The sequence below is a fragment of the Callospermophilus lateralis genome, chromosome 5 (genome assembly GCF_048772815.1).
Source record: "Callospermophilus lateralis isolate mCalLat2 chromosome 5, mCalLat2.hap1, whole genome shotgun sequence".
NCBI lineage: Eukaryota > Metazoa > Chordata > Mammalia > Rodentia > Sciuridae > Callospermophilus > Callospermophilus lateralis.
In genome coordinates, this window is record NC_135309.1 from 119,129,136 (window position 1) to 119,155,394 (window position 26,259).

Consider the following 26,259-nt stretch of genomic DNA (forward strand, 5'->3'; position numbering starts at 1 on the left):
TACTTGGATGACTGGGTCCAGGGAGAAGCAAATATCAAAGATTAGAGTGACAAAGATTAGTGTCAATAATGAGAGAAGAAAGCCATGAGCCTTTGTTTCCAGAAGCTGAAGATTGACTATATCTCCCTGGCAAATATATCTTAGTTACTTGGAATCCTTTCTGATTTTGAGGTTGACAAGTGTGTACTGTCCCTGAGCTTATAGGAAATCTTAACATGTTTCGACTTCTCAGTTGACTAATCTTATTATGTTAGATAGAATTGGAAGAGACTTTAGTGAAATTATAATCTAGTGGCTCTTAAATTTTAATGTGTAAGAATTACCTGGAAGGTTTTTTAAACCACAAATGCCTGGACCCCTTGCTTCTGATTTAATGGGTTTTAGATGGTGCTCAAGAATTTACGTTTCTAACAAGATCTCAGATGATGATAATGCTGTTCATCCAAGGACCACACTTTAAAGTGAGAACCTTCTTGTCATAGTCTAATGGTTCTTAGTCTTCATAGTGCCATAGAATTAATTGCATTAGGAACAAAAACAACAAAATGTGGACTCCACCTTCAGGGATGTGATGTCAATTGGTCTGGAGTAGAGACCAGGCATGGCTATTTTAAAAATATGCTTGGATATTATAAGACACACCTAGGGTTGAAGAACATTGATCTATTCTAGAGTCCTCACTTAGAAAAAAATTAAAGCTAAAAATTCAATGACTTACCAGAGGAATGCTACTACGGACTGGGACCAGGACCCAGAGTGCTAATTTATGGCTTTTCCTGCTGTACCAGGCTTCATTCTTCCATGTGCATAAACAAATGCATTTTTGCTTCATTGATTCTGCTTTTCATGTTTTCAGTTCCAGCTTCTGCAAGGAAACTGTTGCTGCTTCTATATTCATCTATGAACTACCTTTCTCAACTATTCCCATTACAGTAATACTTTTCTTTGCACTATTCTGTTTAGTCCTGAATTTTAAAATATATCTTAGTTTAAGTTCAGGTATTCTGAATATTTTTTGAACATTTCCCCCCCAAAATTCTGCTTTTCGTTTTGTGAAGATTTTACAAACCCCTGAGTTCACACGATCTGAATGGTACGTCTGTTGCCCTTCTCATTTTTCTTATTCAACTTTGCTTTCTTTGCCCTTGTATTTTTAAAATTAACTCTTCTTTATCTTCCTTTTATATTAACTTGCTAACTTTTGATATGTTGGTACCTCTCTCTTGGTTTGCATCATCCCTTATTCCAGATCGATAGGATATATCAGAGAGCAATGTTGAATAAAAATAATTTCAGTCCTGAGAATTAAGGACTTTTAGTTTCCCATAAACTTCAAAAGCCATTGGAATTTTTTTTTAACCAATAGCCTTTCTTTCAATCATTTTTTGGCCAAATTCTTCACTTTATATCTTTGATTTTTTTTATATCTGCATAAAATTTCTTTTCACTTTCTTATTGGTTCTCCCATGATGATTTGTCATCCCCAGCTAGTCATATGTTAGCTTTCGAGCTGCCACTCAGAGAAACAGCTAATTCTATAACCTTTCCATAAGGCAGTTATTTCAAAGCAAATCATGATGTGAAATAGTTTGCTCTTTGCCAATTTTTTGGTAATATTCAATAAATTATTGCATGATTTTTATGAACTTGATTATCTTTAAATTATTTCAGATCTTTTTTGTTCTGCGTAAGAAAAATAGCCAAGTGACTTTCCTTCATGTCTTCCATCATACCATCATGCCATGGACCTGGTGGTTTGGAGTCAAATTTGCTGCAGGTAGCCAAGGGAGAGCTGGGATCATGTGATATGAATGATAACATTTCTGTATGCTACAAATAAAAAATTTTATCCTTAAATATACTTTATAAGAAACAAAAAAAAAATCAAAGAGTTACTTTAGTTAACTTCTGACTTTCAAATTATTACCTGATATGTAAACATAGGACTGTTAGTTAGACTTTTTCCCCAAATCTTTAGGTACACATGATTTAAAGGCACAGTCTTGTATAAATGTTTTTAGTTTTGTTTGGATTTTATTCTTTTCCCAAAGAGTTCTATTATATGTCTTTAAATAAATAAACAGTGAATATATAAAATGGCAAAAAGCCTTGGCTTCACAGGACTCTAGTTAGGTAACTATTTTTTATATGTTCCCAGGAAGTCAGAATATTTATCTCAAGTTCCCATGTCTTATCTGCCTTCAAATTCCTAATAACTTACATATATGCCACCTTGGTCAATTTTGTGTTGCTGTAACAAAGTATCAGGAGCTGACTGATAAATAGCAAAAAGGTATTTCTTTAGCTCACAGTTTTGGATACTGAAAGTCCAGAATTGTTTAGTCTCATTTGTTTGGCTCTGGTGAGGGTCCTCTGTGTCATATTATGGCAGATAGCATCATGGCAGGAATGCATGCTAGACAGAGGTAATATGACAAGAGAAGAAGCAAGAGACTGGGGAAGGTTCTGATTCACTCTTTTGTAATAAACCTGATCTGGAGGGAAATAATCCACCTGTGAAAGACCAGCAATAACAGTTTCCTGGGGATGGTCATGACCCAGTCATCTCCCAGAAGGCCCCACCTCTCAAAGGTCCCACCGTCTTTCAGCACACATTATGTTGGGTCCAAGCTTCCAACACATGAACCTTTGGAGAAAGACCCATATTCAAACAATGGCATACCCCAGCACCTAACAACTCTTTAAAAATGGGTCAAATTTTAGTTATCTTAACTTCCCAAAGCATTTTGGTGTTTTTAAAGTCAAAAATAGTTTAAATCAAAAACTTGACAAACAGCCTCTTCTGTTGGTTTCATTTTGGTTTTATGTTTTTGAATATCTAGAAATGGAGAAAATAGGCAGTAATTTTATCCCATCATAAAGTCTTAAATAAGCAGTATCTCCCACGGACATATTCTTGCCTTAGCAAGGTAAGATTTATTTAGTCTAGTTTCTTAAATTTAAGAATTCTTCAAATAAGCCTATAGCTCATACGAAACAATGCTTTAATATTTCTATGAATAGCTCATTTCAGTTAGGCATCAACCTAGAAAAGCCACTAGGGCTGAGAAATGTGGGTAAAGGATTTTCCCTACAGGGCCTGTGGGCATTGGATTTCCCAGTACATAAAATTTTCTTCTGTGTCCCAAATTGGCATTTATATGTTAAGAAAATTTTAAAGTAAATATAACTCCTTTTTTTATGATGCATGTTAATATAAATATTTAATTCACTTTCTAACAAGATGTCTTTAGCTGTGTCCATTTCACAAATCAAATGTAGCTATAGTATTTAATCTTTGTTATATTACTTATCTGTGTTATTTTTTTCTCTCACATATACATTATGTCTCTAGGTTTTTCTTAAGTGATTTACATTAACACCTTATTTGTGTTGACGAAAAATTGCAAAATACCTGAACATTGCCTAGTAGTAGAGTGTTTATTTTTTATGTGTATAAATACCATGAAACAAAATGATATTGAGAAGTATTTAGTTCATCTTCTCTATTAGGCAGCTTAACTCCTAATATCAGAAAATGATTATTTTATATTAAAGAATGCTAGTAAAGATGTTTCTATATCCTTATAATTTATGTCCTTTTCTTCCATGAGACTAGAATACAGTTGACTTTCCATATCTATGGATTCTTCATCCATGTATTTCACCAACTATGAATCTAAAATATGCAAAAAATTACATCTATGCTAAATCTTGTCATTATTCCCTAAACAATACAACTTAACAACCATTTTCATGTCATTTACATTTTTTGGTATTATAAGTACTTTAGAGATGATTTAAAGGATATGGGAGGATGTGCACAGAATATATGTAAATACCATATATTATCTAATGGACTTTGAACATCCAGACATCTTGGTATCCTCAGGGGGTCCTGGAACCAATCTCCTTGGGTACCAAAAGACAGCTACACTATATTACAACTCTGACAAATAAATAGAAATAGAAAAACCATTGCAAAGCAATGCTCCAGAATATTGATTTGGAGATATTGAAATAAAAACTGGTTTTTCTTCTCTTTTTCCTTCTCTGTATTTTCTCATTTTTCTGTATTGTATATCTGATATATAAAATTTTATATATATAAAACATAAATTTTATTTAAATAATGGAGTTATTTTCTCACTTTGATATTTTAGCTCACAGATGAAATTTCCATTTCAAAAACAAGTAATGCTTTCAATAATGAAAATTTGAATATATAATATACCCCAATTTTTAAATGTTAACATGTGTATAGATATCATTCACTTTATAATGGATCCCTTGTTCAAACCTTAGTCCCCCTCTTTTTTACAAAATATAGAAGATAATGTTTTCTGGTCTCTTGTATATTTCATGAGTTGTCATTCCCACTCATTCTTATGTGTAAAATTGTAGTAAACACTTGAACAGCTATTCAGTAGCAAGCACAGCAACAGGAGATATTTCCAGAGGTGCAGAGAGACACTGGCCTCCATTCCTAGAATGAAACTGTCTGGTTTAAGCTGTGTTTGACAAAAACTTGAGCACAGCTGATCTCTATCTAGTGTTTAATTTCCTGTTTGCGTCATGTGCCCTTCTCTGGGATATGATGAAAATATTTCTGTGGCAGTTTTTTTGTATTAATTATGTATGTATCCCCTTTGAGCAGTATGGAAAATTGTGATAATTACCCAGGTGATTCCTTTATTTCTTTCCAAACCAAAGGAGTATAATGTGGTGGCACTGATTTTAATTCATTCTGAGGTGGTTGTTTTTTAGACCCCTTCTCATAAAGCAAGCAAACTCAGAAAGTGCTTCAAATAGCAAAGTAAAAAGCATTGCTAATTAAGATGTGATTGTTCTATGAAGAAACTTATTGAAATAACTTAGAAAATATTCATTACGGGAGAAAAAAAGCGAGTGGATTTTATTGTATAGCTTCTATTGATCGGTGGGCTTTACTAAACCTTCTTAGCTACACCAGTGCTTTGTTCAATCCCTGTCACAGGATCCTCATCTTAGGACATTTAAATGATCAAAGTATCCAAAAGGAAAATGGCTGCTCCTCTAGCATATAATGGAGAGGAGTGTGAGTGCAAAAAGGCTCTGATATAGTTCTTTATGAAGGCTGAAATAGACTTCCTGTGGGCATATTATCATGACACATAAATGGACTTGAGAGGTATTTGGCTTATCCTCTGTGAAGCAGCTGGACTCCTAAGCTATCAGAAGTAGAAAATTGCTCTATTTTTAAATTACCCTAGAAAAGGTGTTTTCACACCACAATAATTTATTTATTTATTCAAGTTTCTTTAGGGGAAATAAGACTAATCCAAATTTAAATAATAAAAGCTGAGAGTTGTTAATAAGCTTCATTAATTGTTTTTTCTAAAATCTGTGGAAATTGAAGGATTAGCTAAAATATGATTTACTCTACTGAGGAATAAAATGTTTACAAAGCAGAGCAAAATAGCATAAATATGCTTTAGGGGAAGATTTAACTACTCAAAAGTAATTATGTAGAACAGGTCACTTGAAGGGAGTACTCTAGCAGAGGTACTATTCAGAAGTATCTAGAAGTGCCTCCAGTATGAAAAATTATCAAATAATAGTTTGTTTCTGATATGCAATAATTTTATGACATTTTTCTTAGATGATTATGTTAAAAGTGTTAAATTTGTGTTTTTCCTTTAAACTTTCTGTAATTCATAGTGTTTATGGTTTCAGTCCTTCCTCTGCCATAATTAGTTCAAATATGTGAGGTTTGTTTTATTTCTTGAATCAAAGAATTCTGGTATATAAGACAAAAAATATTTTGGAGAAAATTTTAAATTCCAGGTCAACATTAATAAGCACAGTCAGGCTGTACATAAAAAAGGCCAATCTTTCTTACATTTTGTCTCTTCAGAAAGAGACCCTCAGGAAACTTTTTGGGATTTTTTCCCCTACCATCAGCTAAACTCCCTACAACCTCTTCCAGTGACTACCATTATACCTAAAGACAATTAAAAGATCTTTTCTTACATTCCCAAGTGTTCTTGGCTCTTCCTCTAAATTAAAGATGGTGAAATTAAAAGAGGAAAACCAAGATAAGAAGGCATAATCAAATCAAGCTAGTAAGCAAGGATGGTTGAACAGTTAATAGATGTTTATTTTGGAAAAAACAATAATTGATTAAAGCAAATTTAGCAGAGCCTACCAATGGAAGCCAATGGTTTTACTGCCAGTATTTTTGTGACTCTAAAAATATTTAATGTAAATTAATGAGAGTGGGAAAAGTAGATTTGATTCCACACAATGTCTGTATAAAAATATGCTTCGCAATCTTATTATTAATAGCCCAAATTGGAAATGACCCAAGTATCTTTCTGCAGGAGACTGAATAAACATTGATGCATTCATATGGTGTAATACTGCCAACAGTAAAAAGACAAGTATTAGTGTACACACACCAACATGTGCATGAATCTTAAAAACATTATGCTGATTGAAAGAAGGCAGACATGAAAGAGTACCTCCCATGTAACTCCATTTATATAAAGCTTAATGACAGGCAAAATTAAGAGTGATTTATAGAAATCAGAGGTTACCTTGGGAAGGGCACATAGGACTCTATGTGGTATTGTGAATATTCTATATCTTGATCTTCATGTTGGTCATGTGGGTGTATGTATGAAAAACCTGAAGTTAAACACTTAACATTAATGTACTTTGTGTACTTTATATGTGTTAACCTTCACTAAAAGAAGGTTTTGATTATTATTAAACAATGTATCATATTTAGGAGATATGTTAAAGTAAGGAGTTTGTTAAAGTAAGCCAAAATCAAAAAACCTTCTTAAATTAGAATATAATAAATAAATGTGCTGATTTAGTTCCTGATTTGCATTTGTATTTTATTAAATAGTACCAAGCTCTCTCTAGTTTGATAACTGTTTAACATAATTGATATTTTATATGTTCTTTTCTTTCTTCCTTCTAAAATTCAAGAAATAGTTATACTAAAATCTTAGGTCAGACAAAAATGTGTCTGATTTTAAGGAACAACACCCCCAGGTTATAATAACTTTTTTTTCCCAGGTGGTTTGGGAACATTCCATGCCTTTGTAAATACAGCTGTGCATGTAGTCATGTATTTCTACTATGGACTTTGCGCAATGGGACCAGCCTACCAGAAGTATTTGTGGTGGAAAAAATATTTGACATCTTTACAGCTTGTGAGTAACTAACTTTCTTTAAAACCAGATATGAAATAAACTGCAGTCATTTGTTTTTGCTGTGAATTAGAATACATGCTAAATATAGAACAAAATTTATGAAACGGCACAGGTACACTGTCTGGCCCCTATATGACACTATCTTTTTTTTTTAATCTTTATTTTATTTTTTTTTTTATGTGATGCTCAGGATCAAACCCCAATGCCTCATACATGCTCTGCGAGTGCTCTACCTCTAAGCTACAACCTCAGCTCCCCCCCCCACACACTATCCTTTTGATGTTATTTGAACTTTGTCAGGAAGTTAATTGAAAAGAAAGCATATTTGGTAACCAAGAGGTTTAAACAATTAAACCAGCATCAGTATCTTATACCCTCTGTATGCTATCTCAACATTTATTAAAAAATATGGACTGGGCTATAGATCAGTGGTAGAGTACTGGCCTAGCATATGTAAAGCCTGATTTGATCCCCAGCACTACAAAATAAGCAAATAATCAACCTCAAAGTTATGTGACCCTCAATAGGCTTAATACTAAATTAGAAGTTAGAAATTCCATATCCTCACTCTAATTTGAGGGAATGACAAGCCTTTCTGCATGCCTATCTACTCCTAACATTCATAAGTATATCTTTCCTCCAATAAGGAAATGTATTGACAATTGAAGGATACAGCAATAAATCAACATATATGTGTGATGTACATTTTGGAGTACTGACCTCAAGTAGACAGTGTTTCAAAGAGCAGAGGTACTCAGTTCACACCAAATGATACTTAAGCATTAATCCTAAAATATATAAGGCTTATAAATTTTAAAATTATAACTTTGGGTACAAGATAATTATTTGCTTTAAGTGTTACTGTCTTCTATTAAAAGGAGAATTCTGCTAACTTCATTTTTCCAAATTTGTAGTCTATAATAAATTGGATGTCATATTCTGCCAGCAATGCCAAGGGGAAACTATGAATTTAATTATACGTAGACAATTAAGGATAGATTTTTTTGGTTAAAATCCTACAACTTGCTGAGTAAAATTTAGTAGATTCCTCTAAGGTACTCTCCTTAGATGCAGTTGTTTATCTTATCTGAAATTAGCAACAACCTAAATGACCAGACATAAGGAAATAGAGGTATAAGTTTCATATACTTTGAAATTCTATGAAGTTATGAAAATTATTTACTGTTGTTTTTTAAAAAATATTTTTTATTTTAAATGATATGTGCTCATTGCAGAGAAATTACACCACCTAATTAGCCAAAGAGAAATAAAACAAGCATAATTCCACCTCCCAGAGATTATAATACTGAAAATTTTTGTTCTTATTCAGCTTTCTCCTTTATGCACATGTGTGTACATTTTATATGATTTATATTATACTACATAAGCAACTTTGTATTTGTCTTTGTTTTCACTTAACACACTCTTTAATTTTTTGAAAAAAATTTTAGTAAAGTAGAAAAATTTTTATGTAGAAGTGAAGGGTAGACATTGGTTGATGATTATTTCAAATGTTAGTCATCTACACACACAAGCATAGGAGGTGTAGAGCTTGCTTGATCTTAAGTTTTCCTTCTTCTATAAAATGAAAGAAATAGTAGCTACTGGGCAGGAATGTCAGAAAAGTTCATTAGAATAATTCAAAGAAAGTGGATGATGATAACAATAAAATGGTTATAAAAGAAACTGTGAAAATCTTAACCATGATTGTAACTAGATGAATTGTAATTGTTATTTATTTCTATAGAATATTGTTTTCTTACATTTCCCTAGAACAATGTTCCCTTTTAATTAGGGACAAAAAATATTTATATATATACCCCAAAGTCTGACATTGGCATAGAAAAGGAGCCTGTTAGAAATGCATAGAATGATCCAGTCCAGAAAGCCTTTGAGTGTCACTAGGGGGACACGAGTACCCTCTCAGTCCTTGCTAATTCTACACCTAGTTGGCGTCTGGAACTATTTTTATGTGTGACAATGTGAGAAACATGGCAAATATGAGGACTAAGGGATGCATTGGTTCCTACAAAATTAGAGGAACTCTAATTTGAATATTTTTATTTTCCAAAAATTGAAATACTTGATCTAACAACAGGAGAGAATATTGGAAATTTGAAACCAATATGGAAAATTTGGCCATGAGGTAGTGGTCCTATGTACATTTTGTCAGAGTAAAGGACTCAGACTGCCAAAGAAAACCTGCCCTGCTGGTTCTCTGAGGAGTACAACTCCAGTGGACATTTAAGTGGGACCCCCTGGAGGTACACCGTTCAGCAGGTCTGCACAGTGGTTCCAAACTCCCATCTGTATTTTGATATTATGCCCTCCATTTCTACTCCCAGGGAGGCTAGATTTAAAGGTGAACGTCCCTGGCCCAGCTTTGGGTGAGGAGTGTATAAACATTAGTAAGAAAAGAATTGTTAACTCTTCATATCTAAATTTTTTTTTTTATTCTTTGATTTTTTTTTTTTTTTTTTTAGGTGCAGTTTGTTATTGTCACCATCCACATAGGCCAGATCTTTTTCATGGAGGATTGCAAGTACCAGTTTCCAGTCTTTCTCTACATTATTATGAGTTATGGGTTCATCTTTCTGCTGCTCTTTCTCCACTTTTGGTACCGTGCTTACACCAAGGGTCAGAGATTGCCTAAAAGTGTAAATAATGGAAACTGCAAAAACAAACGTCACTAAAATACAAGCACAGCATGATTGAGACTGATATCTTGTCTTCCTTGACAATCAAGATATATTTACCTATGCCATGCCATGATTTTGTATATTTTTCAAAACCAAGAGCTTGTATTTTTTGATAAGTTATTGGAGTTTCTGATATTTGAGAATCCAAAGTTCCCAGATAAGTCTTTTGATAATGAGAGCCTAGAGCAGCCATAGGTTTTCCAGCTGCTTTTAAACTGAACTGAAAAGTTTTGTTTAATATGTTTTGTTACAGTGAGGAAAGAAGGATGTGAAGCAATATAGTACTCTTCAAAGACGTCCAGTATAGATGAAAAATATTAGATATTTTGAGCATGGACAGAGACCCATGGAGTACAATAGATTCCTTCTGCTGTGGCTGGAAACCTCCACTGTAGGCTCGGGCTCTGTCACTTGTTGATTGGTTCAGAAGACACTGTATTTATTTTAGAGTTCAATTCTTATTCTAAAGCACTAACACTGATAAACATGAATTTGGGATCAGTCACTTTTAAAAATCACTCGTGATAAATTTTAATGTATCTTCTTGAGCAGCTTCCACCACTTTTGCTGATGAGAATTCCTTCCAGTTAGTACCCTGAGGCACTTGACACTAAGGTAGAGTTAATATTATTTTGGAAGCAAGGTGATTTGCTTGGATGGGTTAATGAACACTTAGCTGTTACAAATTTGCAATTAACTCTGTATATCTCTGGAAAAAAGGTGAATGTATCAATGAAGAAAATACTATGTAGTTCAGTAGGGAAAAATCTGTTGTCCGTTATATTATAATGTCATTTTGTGATATTGTCATGGTTTAAAGAATTATCTTGGCTAAGTATATATTGTTTAAAAACGTAAATGTTCATATGATTAGCATACTGCAGGTACCTTTAAAGCATAAATAATTTTAGACCACTCATCATACACAGTATCCAGATAGGGTTTAGAGTGGTTGATGAAGCAACTGGAGGCAGGAGGTGGCACAAGAGAGTATTGGGGGAAGATTTTGAGAGACAAATTTTGAGAGACAAATTACATTATAGTTATAGATTTACATATTTATTGTTAGAGAGATACTACATGAATAAAGTATTTTGTGAGTTAGCCTGGATTTCTCTTTTTCAGACCTACACACCATATAATGAAGTGCTGAAATTCATTTGTCATAGGTTTTTGCTTTTTTCCTCTAAAGTGCTACTTTGTGGTATGCTTTTGTTTTCACATTATCTTATTGGAGAACCAAAACTACCAGTCGATAGTTTTGTCCAAGAACTGCAGTATTTGGACATCTGTGAACCTTTCTTTTGTGCTTTTTGTTGTTATTGTTATATTTATGCTCAATTTTGAAGGATTGTTTATGTGCAAAGGACTTTGAACAATTAGCAATTATGGTCCCAGTTATTGTATAACACAGGGTGATATTTACTGTACAACAAAGCCTGAGTTTTCACTGATTGTAATATCGGTTGTTCTTTGTCTCCCCCAGGCCCATGACTATACTATGACCTTTTGTCTTCACACTTACCAGATTCATAAGGTTATTTCTCACTAACTGACCTTTATGATCTCACTTGCTTACAGTATGAGAAGGTGAGGGTTGGTAAATGGAGGGAATTTCCTACTAAAAATAAAGAACAGGAGAGCAGAACTAAAAGAAACAGCTATTCCAGTTTTTACTACCGTAAAGGTCTCACGACTCCTTGAGTGTTTTCTGTTTTGGTTCTTTGAATTCAAACTAAAAATGCTAAAAATCTGAAGGTGTGTAGGTGCTGCTATACAACAGCAATATGCCACGAAACCACAGAATTGAGAAACCACATTCTCAATTCTGTGGATAGAAATTGGCAGAAGTATGCAATTGGCAGAAGTATTCTCTGTATAGGAATAGCAGATCAAGATGAGCGTCCCTGGATGTAGGATTTGTGTGAGCAATGTTTTGTTTAAAGGGCTCTGTGCGCTCAAACAGTTTCTATTGAGGTTTTGTCCACTTTGTAAGACTTTATTGTCATTGGATGAGCTTATCTAACAGACAAAAAGCCCAGCTACATAATCTAGTTCATTACCTACAGCTCTATGAGTCCTTGAGGACCAATATCCATATTATAAATAAATACAAATACAAATTTTTAAATATCTATGGGATGTTGCCATTTTATAGTCTTAACTTCTCAGTGTAATTCTTAAACTGAGTATGCTACATTGTTTCATGAATTATGAATTTATGTCCCCTCAATTATCCCTTATTTCTGTTAACTTTTGAAAGACTGTGGAAAACTCTGTGGATATTGTCAAAGTTTGGGTTTGTTCTTCTCTGTGTATTTAATAAATTTGTGGTATTACATGTATATTTGTGTGTGTATGTGTGTGTGTCTTCATTTTGGAATCCAGCTCTTGTGTTTGTATGTGTTGGGGATTTTTAATCTGAATACTCACCTCACCAAAACATTTTCACATATTTTTTTTGTACACTTGCTGTATTCAGAGCACTGTGCTGAAAATTATAGTGATACATAGATCCCAAGGACATACGTGGGCCCTCCTGGGCCTGCAGATTGGCAGATGAAATTTTATGGCAGTGCAGAATATGAGAGATGCCAGGTGGATAGAAGTCCTGCCCTTTAGCAAACACAGAAGACTACATGAAGGAATTTGAATTTTATCTGTATGTTTAAGTACAGAATTGCAAAACAGGTCATGGGTTAGTAGGCAAGGTTTCTTAAGTAAAATAACAAACTAAAAAAGAATAATTTTTTCAACCCTAACTGAAGCAATGGCTCTAAATAATGATCATCAATGTTTGCTAAAACAATTAAGTGAAAGGTTGAAGAGGGAATTTATAATGGGTGACTTAATGCTGATATGACCTGAACCCACTGATCATTCTCAATGTCATTGAAAGTGTGACAATCAAACAAACATTATGTGTCTCTCAAAGTGCTATACTATGAAGTATTCTTGCCAAAAAGAAATATTTTTTGAACTTGAATCTCATCAATCCTCTCTACCTAAACTACCAGTTGTAAGAAATAAAGTGGATAGAAGAAAATGTTAAAAGGCTTCCAGGGAGTACACTCAACCAATTCCAAAATACAGAAAATTCTGTAGGACCTAACTTCTTTAACAAAAACTGGTATCTAAAAGAATGACAGAGAGGGCCAGTGGTGGAGCACCTGCTTAGCAAGTGCAAGGCCCTGGGTTTGATTCCCAGTACCACTAAAAAATAAAAAAAAAAATTTTTTTTAAGCCAGGAGAAGGGAATTTTCATAGATTTTTTTTTTTAAAGGCTATAATTAGATAGCAGAACAATCAGTAGAGTAGAGGGAATGGAGCAGGGAAGGAAGCAGGAGGAGAAAGGAGGGGAAGTACTGGGGACTGAATTAGAACAAATTATATTCCATGCACTTATTATTATGTCAAAATAAATTCTAATGTCATGTATAACTAAAAAGAATCAATAAAATTTTTTTTAAAAAAGATTTAAAACCCTGTGTTGATGGTGCATGCCTATAATCCCAACAACTTGGGAGAACTAAGGTGAGAGAATTGTGAGTTTGAGGCCTACCTAGACAACATAAAAATACCCTCTCTCAGGACAGGGAGTCAAGAAGGGAAGACATGCCCAACAAATATAATTTTAATTTTTATTTGAACAAATCAATCGTAAAAAGGCATTTTTTGTGTGTAATAGATCTAGCCAAACATGACCTAGGTATTAGAAGATATTAAGAAATTTTTAATATTGGGTATGATAGTATTACAAATATTTTTTAAAAGTCCTCATCCATCAGAGAGATACACTGAAGTATGTATGTATGAATTTGCATGATAGATTGTCCAATTTTACTTTAAAATGTTCTGGTAAGAAGAAAGGAAGGTATTGATAAATATTGAAGTTGAGTCGTGAATTTAAAGGAGTTTATTATACTCTTTACTATTGTATATATTTGAAATTTTCCAGTTGTTAGAAATTGTGTATATTATAACATTCTATACAGATGCAATTTTCAATTCTAAGCTAGGAATCAAAGTGACAAAATTAACATATCATTTTCCAGTGACCAGCCACCACTTAGACTATGTGCTGCATCTAAGTGTTATAAGAAACTTTAAAATGTCCCTCATGTGTCTCTGCCCTTAAGAAGTTTACAGAAAGCCAACCGAGTTGGTGCACACCCATAATCCCAGCCACTCAGGAGATGAAGCAGGAAAAATGCAAGTTGAAGGCCAGCAGGGACAACTTTGTGAGACCCTGTCTCAAAAAGGGCTAGGGATGTAGCTCAATGGTAAAGAGCCCCTGGGTTCCATACCCTATTATGCAAAAAAGAAAAGAAGAAATAGTTTACTTCTAGAAAAAGGTCTACATAAAAATTTAATAAAAACTAGAATGGTGGGCTGGGGTTGTGTCTCAGTGGTTCAGCGCTTGCCTAGCATGTGTGAGACACTGAGTTTGATCCCGGGAACCACATTAAATAAACAAATAAAATAAAGGTCTAAACCACCACCACCACAACAACAAAAACTAAAATGACATACATACTGCCAAGTGAAAAGCTTATTACAGATTTGCAGTTATCTATTTTCCTAAAGTGAAATAATATTTTATAGTTGTAGATAAATACAATATCTTTATTTTATTTATTTATTTTTATGTGGTGCTGAGAATTGAGCCTGGTTCCTCACAGGTCTGAGACAAGCGCCCTACCACTGAGCTACAACCCCAGCTATCCCTGAAAGTTTTTATTGGAAGAGTAACATAATCAGTTTTGCTGTGAAAGGCTCTGGAGAAGAATCCCTCATATGGAATTTCAGGTTCCCTGTTACCATTTAATTATGTGTCTTTGTGGGAAGCCATTAGTTGTTGTTCTAAACCATCATGCTATATAGCAAAGCCTCTGAGAAGGGGCAACAGTGCAAAGAAAGTCTGCATATATGCCACAGGGAAAGAATGTGCCTTCAGATGCCTAGTTCTAGGGTACTAAATCAGAGTCTAGGTCTGTTTCCTTCTTTAAGACTTTCCTGAAGTGCGGATGTAGCTCAGTGGTAGAGTGCTTGCCTAGCATGCATAAGGCCCTGGATTTAATCCCCAGCACCAAAACCAAAACACAAAAACCTGTTTCCTGAGAGGCTTTCCCAGGTGCCCATTTAGCAATTTCCATTTAGGTCTTTATGGTCAAAGTTGCCTCATGGTCATCCCTGGCAACAAGGGAAGCTGAGAAATGTAATTTAGATGGGCACACTGACAACTCTGATAAAATCAGAGTCTGTTAGTAGGGATGAAGGTAAGAAATGAAGTATGAGTAGGCAACTGATGTAACTTTACTAACTGAGGTTCCACCATTACAATGACCCATTATTTTGGAGAGAAATACATATAGTTGTTCAAATATTGAAAAGGAAAAGTGATCGAACACATCCTTTTGGGCCGGCACTGTGCCTGGCATAGCAAATGATCAATCATTATTTTTAAATGAAAAAAAAGTGTATACACACATGCATATAATTGTTGTGTTATATGTAATATATGAACATAATTTTTATATATTTAATATACTTTAAATCTAATTATCTTTATTTCTAATTATATAATCATAACTATAGTTTTAAAATTAATGATATATTCAGCACATAATTTTCCATTCAGTTAGTATACTATTTGTGTAGCCTTTATCTTTCTATAACTAATATTGTTTTATTTATTGAGCTATCATAGTTTATCTATGCTTACCTAACAAATCATTCCAAAATTTAGTGATTTAAAGTTGTCAACAACTTTGGAGAGCTGAATACTCCTTTTGGCTGTGACACCTTCTCAGACTATTTGGTTTTTGTTTTGTTTTCTTGTAGTGTTGGTGATTGAACCCAGGGACTCACACATGCTAGGCCAGATTCTTTGTTTTTGATGACCTCGGCAGTTATGAGGAAGACTCATCAGGTATTTTATAAAATGTCTCTGAACTGAAATTAGTCTGATGTTTTCCTCATGGTTAGATTGGAGTTATCAGGCTTTAGGAGGAAGACAGTAGAGGTAAAATGTCATTCTTTTCCTTCCACGTCATATCAATGGTGCATGTATACCGTCAATATGACTTTTCACTGGTGATTTTGACTTGGATATCCTGGCTGAGTCAATATCATACTTTTTCCTCTGTTTTATACTATACTCTCTGGAAAGAAGTCACTGTTGCTTATTAAGCTTAAGGATACCTTTTAAGGTCATAAGTATCTACATAAATTATTTGGAATTCTTCTGCATGAGGGAATTGTCTGTTCTTTCACATTTATTTATTTGTTTATTTATTCATCCACCCATTCATTTGCTCATCCAATCTTTTCGTTGTATTTGTATGGACTCATGAAAATCTGTTTTGTACTTTGGATTATAATCCAATACTACTTTATTCTGTTGCTCAAATTCTTCCAGCTTTAGCCATTAGGAACTTTTTATGATGGCTTGTATGTTACTTTGACATACCCACACTTCCTTACTTTTTAACACACAAGATGTTTGGGGCATATCTTTGTATATTATGTCCTAGCCTTAAAATCAGTCAATTCTCCAGGGAGTCTTGGTTCCTTTATTGGAGAAAGGTATTAGAAAGCAATTCCTGATAGTAGATGTGTTCATTTCCAAGGTAGTGTCTGCTTCTAGGCCCTCTCAGCTGACAGAACAAGTAAATATATGTCGGTGCAGTAACCAGTATATATACATTTATCCATAAATATTTCTATGTGTGACCATCTCTGTCTGTATTAATATAAACATGAGTTCATCTTGATGCCTTCAACTCTAATTCATTACCACACTGACCCCCTTAGCCTTTGCTTCGTGCCTGTCTGTAACTCCAGCACCGAGAAATCTAGTTCCCAAAATCTGCCGTCTTGTCACTTAATTGTTCAGATAGTAGTTCAGAACTGTTGATCCATACCTCAGTTTATCAACCAGAATTAATATTGTTTTCCATCTTGAGGCGCAATGCTTTCAGAGATAAGCACCTTCCTCCCATCCTCCTCAATGCTGTTATTGCATATATTTGTAATCGTTCAATTCTTTGATCATATTTTGCATTCTATTCTCTCCCCTCTTATATTAAAAATTGCATATATTAATGTTGACTCTTTTAAAAAGCTCTTTGAGTTTGGACAAATGCTTGGTATCATAGATCTAATATTATAGTATCATACCAAATAGCTTCACTGCCCTGAAGAGCCTGTACTTCACTGGTTCAACCCTTCCTCACCCTGAAGCTCTGGCATCCACTGACCCGATTATATGATCTTGTAGTTTTACCTTTTCCAAAATTTCATATAAATGGAATCATACCATATGTAGCCATTTCAGATTAGGTACTTTAACTTAGAATTATACATTTAAGATTCATCCATGTCTTTGTTTGGCTTGATAGCACATTCTTTTTTTATTGCTCAGTAGGGTTCCATTGTATGACTGAACCACTCTCGTATTAAAGGATACCTTGGTTTTTTCAGTTTGGGAGGAATTATGAATAAAGCTAATATAAATATTCACATGCTTGATTTTGTATGGCTATAGTTTTAAAATCAGTTTCTAGGAACACAGTTATAAAATTGTAGGACTGTTATATTTGTAAGAAACTGCCAAAATATCTTCCAAAGTGCTTCTGCAATTATACATTGCCATTGTCAACATATGAGGGTTCCTGGTGCTCCTGTTCTTGCCAAAATTTGGTACAGTATGCTCCTCTACCCCATCCACAGTTTTGATTTCCTTGGTTTCAATTACTCTGGGCCAACACCAGTGGTTGGAAAATATTACATCGAAAATTCCAGACAAAAACAATTCATATCATATTTCACTGCATAATTGTTGCAGACTTTATGCCGAATTTTGTTAAAGTGGCGTGTGACTCTTACCACTCTTATGCAACATATTCCTTGAAACTCTTGCCAGAGCAACCAGATACAAGAAGGAAGTGAAAAGGATACAAATAGGAAAAAAAGAAGTCAAATTATCTGTTTGCTGATAATATGATCCTATATCTAGAATATTCAAAAAACTTTACCAGAAGACTTCTAGATCTGCTAAACAAATTTAACAAAGTAGCAGGATCAATATAGGTAAATCAATTGCTTTCCTATACTCCAATAATGAGTCTGTTGAAAAAGGTATTAGGAAAACTATCTCATTCACAATAGCTTCAAAAAATACTTAGGAATAAATATAACCAAGGGGATGAAAGATCTCCACAGTGAAAACACTGAAGAAACTGAAGAAGACCTTCAAAGATGGAAAGACTCCCATGTTCTTGGACAGGGAGAATTAATTAGTATTATCAAAATGACATACTAACAAGTGTTATACAAATTCTATGTGACCCCCCTTCTAAATACCAATGAAGCCAGGCATGGTGGTGCTTGTTGAGAGCCTGAGGCAAGAGGATGTCAGGTTCAAGGCCAGCCTCAGCAAATTAGCAAGACCCTGTCTCAAAAAATAAAAAGTACTGGGGATGTGGATCAGTGATTAAGTACCCTTGGGTTCAATACCTCTTACTAAAAACAAACAAAAAAATAAGTTCTTCACAGAACTGGAAAAAAAGAGAATAGTTCTAAAATTTATCTGGAGAATAAGAGACCCAGAATATACAAAGCAATCCTGAGTAAGGATTGATGCTAGAATATCACAATACCAGACCTCAAATTATACTACAGAGGTATAGTAACAAAAATAGCATGGTGTTGGCACCAAATCTGACATGAAGACCATTGGAATGGAATAGAAGATGGAGACAAATGCTCATAGATACAGTTATCTAATACTTGACAAAAAAAAAAAAAGTGCCAAAAACATACATTGGAGAAAATATCGCCTTTTTAAACAAATGGTTCTGGGAAAAATAGATAGCTATATGTAGATTAAAGAAATTTGATGCCTGTCTCTCACCCTACCCAAAAGTCAACTCAAAGTCAAAGACCTAGAAATAAGACCAGAAACTCTGCATCTACTAGAAGAAAACATAGGCTCAGCACCCCAACATATTGTCACAGACACTGCCTTAACAAGATGCCTAATGTGTAAGAAATAAAACCAAGAATCAATATGTGGCATGGCTTCACATTAAAAAGCTTCTACGCAGCAAAGGTAATGAGCTTGAAGAGAGAGCCTACAGAATGGGAGATGATCTTTTCTACCTGCTTCTCAGTTAGGGATTCATATCTAGAATATATTAAAAAAAAAAACTCAAAAAACTTAGCACCAAAAAAACCCCCAAACAAACAAACAACAACAACAACAAAAAGCCCAAACCAAACAAAATACCAAAATACAAATAACCCAGTTAATAAATGGGCAAAAGAACTAAAGAAATTCTTCTTGAAAGAAGAAATGCAATCAATCAATCAATCAATTAAAAGGAAAGAAGAAACATAAATGGCCAATAAATATATGAAAAAATGTTCCGTATATCTAATAATTAGGGAAATGCAAATCAAAACTACACTGAGATTTCATCTCACTCCAGTCAGAATGGCAATTGTCAAGAATATAAATAATAATAAATGTTGGCAAGGATGTATGTGAGGGAAAGTACACTCACACTCTTGGAGGGACTGAAAATTGGTATAACTGCTCTGGAGCAGTATAGCGATTCCTCAAAAAAATAGGAATGGAATCACATGATCCAACTATCCCATTCCTTGGGTTAATATACAAAAGATGTAAAGTCAGCATACTATGGGGATGCAGTCACATCGATATTTATAACTGCACAGTTCACACTAGCTGAAATATGGATCCAGCCTAGGTGCCCATAAACAGATGAATAGATAAAGAAAATGTGGCATATATACACAATGGAATATTTCTCAGCCATAAAGATGAATGACATTATGGCATTTGCTGCTAAATGGATGGAACTGGAGACTATCATGCCAAGTGAAATTAGCCAGATCCAGAAAGTCAAGGATCAAGTGTTTTCTCTCTTATGTGGAAGTGAGACCAACATTAGGAAAAGGAAGGAAGGAAGGAAGAATGATGTGTGGGGATATTTTCATGAAAGTAGAAGAGAGATGAGTGGATTAGAGGAAGGAGATTGAGGGGGAGGGAAGAGGGATGGGAAAAGAGAGGAGCAGTAAAATGAATCTCACCTAACTTTCCCATGCACATATATGAATATATCATAGTGAGTTTCATCTTTATGTATATCCATAATGCACTAAAAAACCTGTGAACAAATAGGAAAAAAATCAGTAGACTAGAGAAAGGGGAATGAGTGGAGGCAAGAGAGGGGAGGGAATGAGGAAGTACTAGGGACTGAATTGAGGCAAATTATATTCCATGCTTGTACAGTTTTGTAAAAATGAACCCCAATATTATGTATAACTGTAATGAACTAATAAAAAGGTGTAGTGCAACCATTATTTGAATTTTTTAAAAATTGTGCTAATATTACTTAAAAATAATTTATTACTGAACTGTCTTTGGTGCAAAGACAGATGATTAGGATACACAGAATACTTGTGGATATACATTAATGTGGTAGTGCTGATTATGCCATGAAATACGGCGAGTTTTCAATTGCATGCCATATTTTTTAGCATGCAGAATTCTCATGCCATCCTGCTTAGAATGTGAATCATCCTTTTGACCAGCATATCCACACTGCATATTCTAACCACCTGTCAGTTACATAGGAACCTTCGGTTACCACATTGACTCATAATACTAATGTGCTGCTGTGTTCACATGACCCTTATTTCACTTAATGTCTCCAAAGCACAAGAATGGGGATGCAAATGAAATACCAGGCATAAAACATGGAAGGACAGATTCACTCTGGGACTCTGACTAACACAGTGGTGAATAAAGGAAGTAACAGTGTATGTAGGGTTTGATAGCATTTGCAGTTTCAGGCATCTACTAGGGATGGAACGTGCCATCTCTATATAAGAGAGGGGACTACTGTATCTTCAGATTTTTCAATTTTGATTTTCTAATGGGTAAATAGTATTATCTCATTATTTAAGTTTTCACTTTCTTTATGACAAATGATGTTGAGTGTAATCAAGTTTTTATTCCTCATACAGGATGCCTCTTTTTTTTTATCATTGCAGATTTCACACATTCTCTAGTCATTGTTTCAGGCTTTCTCTTCTGTAAAATCTTTTCAGACCTTCTTAACAACCTTTTTTTTGTTGTTGTTTCTATTGTTGTGTAGTGGGGTTATATCATATCTATGTCTAACTTACTCAGTTTCAATTACTGATCCACAATCTCTTCCGGTGCTTATGAAATCCCCAAAACCCTGAAACCAAAAGTTTATAAGACTGCAGCAAGTTTATTTGTTGGTCAAACCTGACTTGGGCATTACAAGGCAATTTATCTCTTTATTCATTCATGTAGGGTCTTTATTCATAAATTTCACTGCAGAAATATGTTTGATTATGCAGAATGTGTTTGATTATGGTGTGCTGCCCAAACCACTACTGTGAACTTAAATGTTCCATATATGATAGATGGTTACATATATGGTTGATGTATAATCATTCCCCTCAGAAACTTCCTACCTCATATTTAGTAATTCTCAAGGCAATGAAAGTATTTGAACTTCCTAGAGACAAGTGGGAAGTGACATCTGAAGATATCGAGAGATACCTGTGGCTCCTGAGAACAGAGGAATCCTACACCTGCCCTCTGATATTATCCCTGGAAAGATGACATTACTCTCTAGTCAGCTGGGGAAAAAAGAGCTTGATTGATAAGGCAGCTTCACATTACTATAACAAAACATCTGAGGAAATTAACTTATAAATTATGAGAAAAGGGTTGTTTTAACTCATAGTTCTCGAGGTTCTAGACCAAGATTGGGTGGCCTCTGCTTTAGGGAACTGGCAAGAAGCGCACATCATGGCAGGAATATGTGGCAGAGTTACCCTTAAACCTTGAGCCAGGAAGTATATGCCCAATGACTTAAGAAACTACAACCTCCTAAAAGATCCAGGGAACCTCTCAATACCACCACCCCAGGGATAAAATTTTAATACATGGACCTTTGGAAATACTCACCAAACCATAGCACCTGGTAAAGACTTCTGGGCCTTGAAGTTGGTTTCAACGTAGGAAGGAAACCAGGAGAAACAGCACTAGGTCCCTGTGTGGTGAGTGGGTGGTTGCAGTCATTGGATGTCTCAAGGGTATTTCCAAAGTTAAATTACAAAAGGCCTGCCCTCCCTCCCTTCCCATGCCTTGTTTTATGGAATGATGTGTTACTTCATTCTAAACTAGAAAATGAATCCAATGAAGACCTTTAAATTGTTGCTATCTTGTCCTCGGATAGATCCATACCTGTTGTATACATGTAATTACATTTAATCCTCTCAGGGAGGTTGTTCTGACTCTCTCACTTTACTAAACTAAACTGCTCAGAATTCCACATCTTGGAGGTCTTTGGGTCAGGATTCAAGCAGAAAGTGATTGAGTCAGAGCCTGATACAGTTTGAGTTGTCACTCCTGTGCTGTCAAGTGGATTGATTGCTTGCCCTATGGTACTTACCCATATATCGTCCCCACTGTGTGCTGAATCACGCTCGTTCTTTCTTCTTTACACCATTTGAAAGGTGAATCAAGATATGCTTTCCATAACTCTCCTACCTATTATAAGAGTAATAATAGCTGCCAAGAAAGAAGCTTTAAGACTGATTTGGGAATGTGAATCATTTCGTAGCTATGGAAATGGTAGCCTCACATGGCAATTCCTCACCTAAAGCGCATTCCCTTTGTCATTATTTACTTCTTTCACTGGAGAGCACTTTTGCATAAAACTGAACATATTTTGTCTGAGAACATGTCCATTCAAAAAAGTATTAAGTTAAAGGTGCAGCAATCAATTTCTTGTGTTTGGTCAGAGGAGAGAAGGTCAGTGGGGCTACACTCAGGATCAGTGATGGTGGTAGTGATGTTGGTGATGGCAATGGTTGTTGTGGTGGTGGTGATGGCAGCATTGATAGTGGTGATAGTGATGTTGTTGATGGTGGTGGTAGTGGTGGTGATGGTGATGGTGGTGGTGGTTATAGTGATGGTGGTGATGATGGTGGTAGTGGTGAAGGTGATGGCCACATTGATGGTAGTGATAGTGATGGTAATGGTGGTGGTGATCATGGTGGTGGTTATGATGATGGTGGTGGTGGTGATGGTGATGGCTACATTGGTGGTGGTGGAGATGGTGGCAGTGGTGGTACCACTGTGTATTTTTTTTGTATTTCCAGTGGCCTCCTTACCCCCATCAGTAACTGTGCCCACCTCTTCCTTCTGGGCTACTAGTGGCTAGAGGGATTTGATTATGCAGACTCTTCTTGATCTTCTATCCTACTGGAGAGCACAAAAAATCTCCAAACTGAATCTAAATACTTTTAGAATTTATTGTCATCTGTGACGCACAATAACATTGACAGTTTTGCATAGAAATCTTTGTTGTTATTTCCTACTAGGCTCTCACACTTCATTGTTGGGAGACCTGCACTTTGATTAACTCTATCTTGGCCTTTTGTTGTTGTTGGATGCTTGTATGATTTTTGTTTTCTCATTTTAAAATGAAAAAAAATAATAAAGGTAATATATTGTTAGTAAAATACAACATTTCTCCCCTTTTAACAGTTTGTACCTCAAGAAACAAGGATTGTCAAATTGCAAGAATAATCTTCACTGTTAAGCATTTTGTTGTCTAAACAATTGGTATGTTTAATTCATACTGCAAAGTTCTAATTAATCTATATTTTTAAAATTTTTTTGTTTAACATCATGTAGTAATAATCTACCTTTGTGATTTTTTTCCTCCTTCCTTTGTCAAGGCAAAATAAACAAACTACATCTATATTTCCTCAACCAAAAAGAAAAGGAAACATTAGATATTACGTAACTAAATAAATAATGTAAATACATGTAAGTACTCCTAGACACTATGGTCTAAGTTTTTAATAGTCATGTGTAACACACAAGAGGATTGTAAGATTGAAAAATGAAAGCTGCCAATCTGGGAGCTGGGTTTGTGGCTCAGTGGTAGAGCACTTGCCTTGCATGTGTGAGGCACTGGGTTTGCTTCTCAGCACCACATATAAATAAATGAATAAAATAAAGGTCCATCAACAACTAAAAAAAAATTTTAAAAAGCTGCCAATCTGAAACTGAGTAGCAGGTTACTTAGAATGTTCTTTGATAACATTAATTTTATCCCACGTCTTGTTGGCAATATATTTTTTTATGGCCGTACAGACCTAGGTGGCAAATATGGACACTTTTTTTTTTATAATCAAGGACAATATGAGCTAATATGGAAAAAGACCTAGACTGTATAGAAAAATAATTTTGATATATGAAGACAACAGAACAGCTCTCTCACCTTTCTAATTTCCCCCATCTGAGGATACAGTGTTCCTTCCTGTACCCAACTCAGGTCATGCAACAGAAGCCTTTGTAGAAGTAGAGAGCAGCCCTCACCAGACACTGAAATGTCTAGTGCTTTGATCTGGGACTTCCTGACCTCCAGAACTGTAAGAAATGAATTTATGTTCTTTATGAATTACCCAGCCTATGGTATTTTGTTACAGCAGCACAAATTGACTAAGATAATTCCTTTATGTGTTCAAAATTTTATACAATAACAAGTTAAATTTTGATCCAGAATGCTTTTACTATAAAAATTTCTTTAATACCTGTCCTCTAATAACTGAATTATATGCTGTATTATTTTCATGTTATGATTATTACTTTGGTAGCAAATACTGTGCATATTCAAAGCAATTTTATGGTTGGTTTGTTCAAAGGCCATTTACCACCCTAATGTAATTACTACAGAGATTCATCAGCAGTATAACTAGCCACTTCATTTTTCTGTTAAATCCCACAAGCATTTCTCTTGTGAGGACTGTAACAGGGCTGTCTATCTTGGGCCCTGTCCTGTACTACCTATCCCAAAAGTCCACAGAGAGGAAATATATCATTACACTCTCTTCTAAAGTGAGGTTAAGGGAGCTCATAGCCACCAGGAATAAACTTCTCTTCCCCAATGAGGAATCCTGTAGAACATCCTCCATGATCATCAGACATTAATATGAAACCCCATGACAAAGAACACTTCTACTGGTGGGACACTAAATTATAAGATCAGGATAATTTGTTTCTACAGCTCTATCTGAATTTTCATGTAAGAATCGCTCTATTGACAAAATGAGAACAACATTCCTAGAAATGTTTAACAACTACGTGAATATTCCAAGTTCGTTGACTTTTAAGCCCCTATAATGCTATTTATCTTACCAGTAAAGGCAATCAATATTCTTAACCAGTGGTTAAAGTCAATTTTTCTATAGTGCTAGTCATTTAACAATTTGTCATTTAACAAATTCTGCCTAAACTTTGTGGCATTCAAAAACAACACTTTTGCTGGGCATGGTGGTACATGCCTGTAGTCCCAGCTACTTGAGAGACTGAGACAGGGAATCTTTTGAGCCCAGAAGTTTGAGACCAGCCTGGGTAAAATAGTGAGACCTTGTCTTAAACAAACCAAATACTTTCATCATGCTCTCAGATTTTGTAGATCAGGAATTCTGACAGGACTCAGCATGTACATTCATCTCTATGATGTCTGGGGCCTCAGTTGGGAAGACTCAAAAGGTTAAGATGTCTTCAAGGCTGTGGGCTGGAATCATATGCAGGCTTTTTTATTTTTTGTGCCTGAAATCTGGCCTGAGAGGATTTTAAGGCTGGGCTCAGTGCGGACACAACAGTGAACTGAGACTTGTCCTTTTCATAGCCTGTCTTTTTACAGCATAGTGTCTGTGTTCCAGTTGGACAGCATGAGTACGCTCTGTAGGGTAAGCCATACAAGAAAATTAGCAGAAGATGTGTGATCTTGTAAAATATAGTTCTTTGAAATCACACAGGATCACATCTTCTGTACTCCATTGGCCACTTCATAAGCCCACCTAAGTGTACAGGAGAAGACAGATCACACAAACCCACCTCAGTGGGAGGTGTTTTACAGTGTTCTAGAGGGATGCTTTCTTCTTTCTTTCTCTCTCTTTCTTGTGTGTGTGTGTGTGTGTGTGTGTGTGTGAGAGAGAGAGAGAGAGAGAGAGAGAGAGAGAGAGAGAGAGAGAGAGAGAGATTGATGGGAGATACTGGGGATTGAACCCAGGGGCATTTTATTACTGAGCTATACCCCCAACTTCCCCTTATCACCTGTATCTGGCTTTAATTTTGAGTCAGAGTTTTGCTAAGTTGCCTAGGGTGGCTTAGAACTTGCAATCCTCCTATCTCAGTCTCCCAAGTCACTGGGATTATAAGGATGCAACAACATGCCCAGCTGGGGCCATGTTTTCAAATGCTA

The 26,259-nt window shown here is 35.1% G+C and overlaps 2 protein-coding genes across 3 annotated transcripts in view; both read left to right on the forward strand.

The window, feature by feature from the left end:
• Positions 1–12,249, forward strand: part of Elovl7 (ELOVL fatty acid elongase 7) — a 69,238-nt gene extending 56,989 nt beyond the window's left edge. For both annotated transcript variants that reach the window (XM_076856121.2, XM_076856122.2), the window contains exons 6-8: positions 1,672–1,777; positions 7,069–7,205; positions 9,689–12,249. In XM_076856121.2, the coding sequence (XP_076712236.2) occupies positions 1,672–1,777; positions 7,069–7,205; positions 9,689–9,898 (453 nt within the window). In that variant the 3' untranslated portion in view covers positions 9,899–12,249. The remainder of the gene's footprint in view (positions 1–1,671; positions 1,778–7,068; positions 7,206–9,688) is intronic.
• A 3,530-nt stretch (positions 12,250–15,779) lies between these two features.
• The window catches only part of Depdc1b (DEP domain containing 1B), a 133,291-nt gene continuing 122,811 nt past the window's right edge, over positions 15,780–26,259 (forward strand). The window contains exon 1 of the mRNA XM_076857251.2: positions 15,780–15,836. Coding sequence (XP_076713366.1) covers positions 15,804–15,836 — 33 coding nt within the window. The 5' untranslated portion in view covers positions 15,780–15,803. The remainder of the gene's footprint in view (positions 15,837–26,259) is intronic.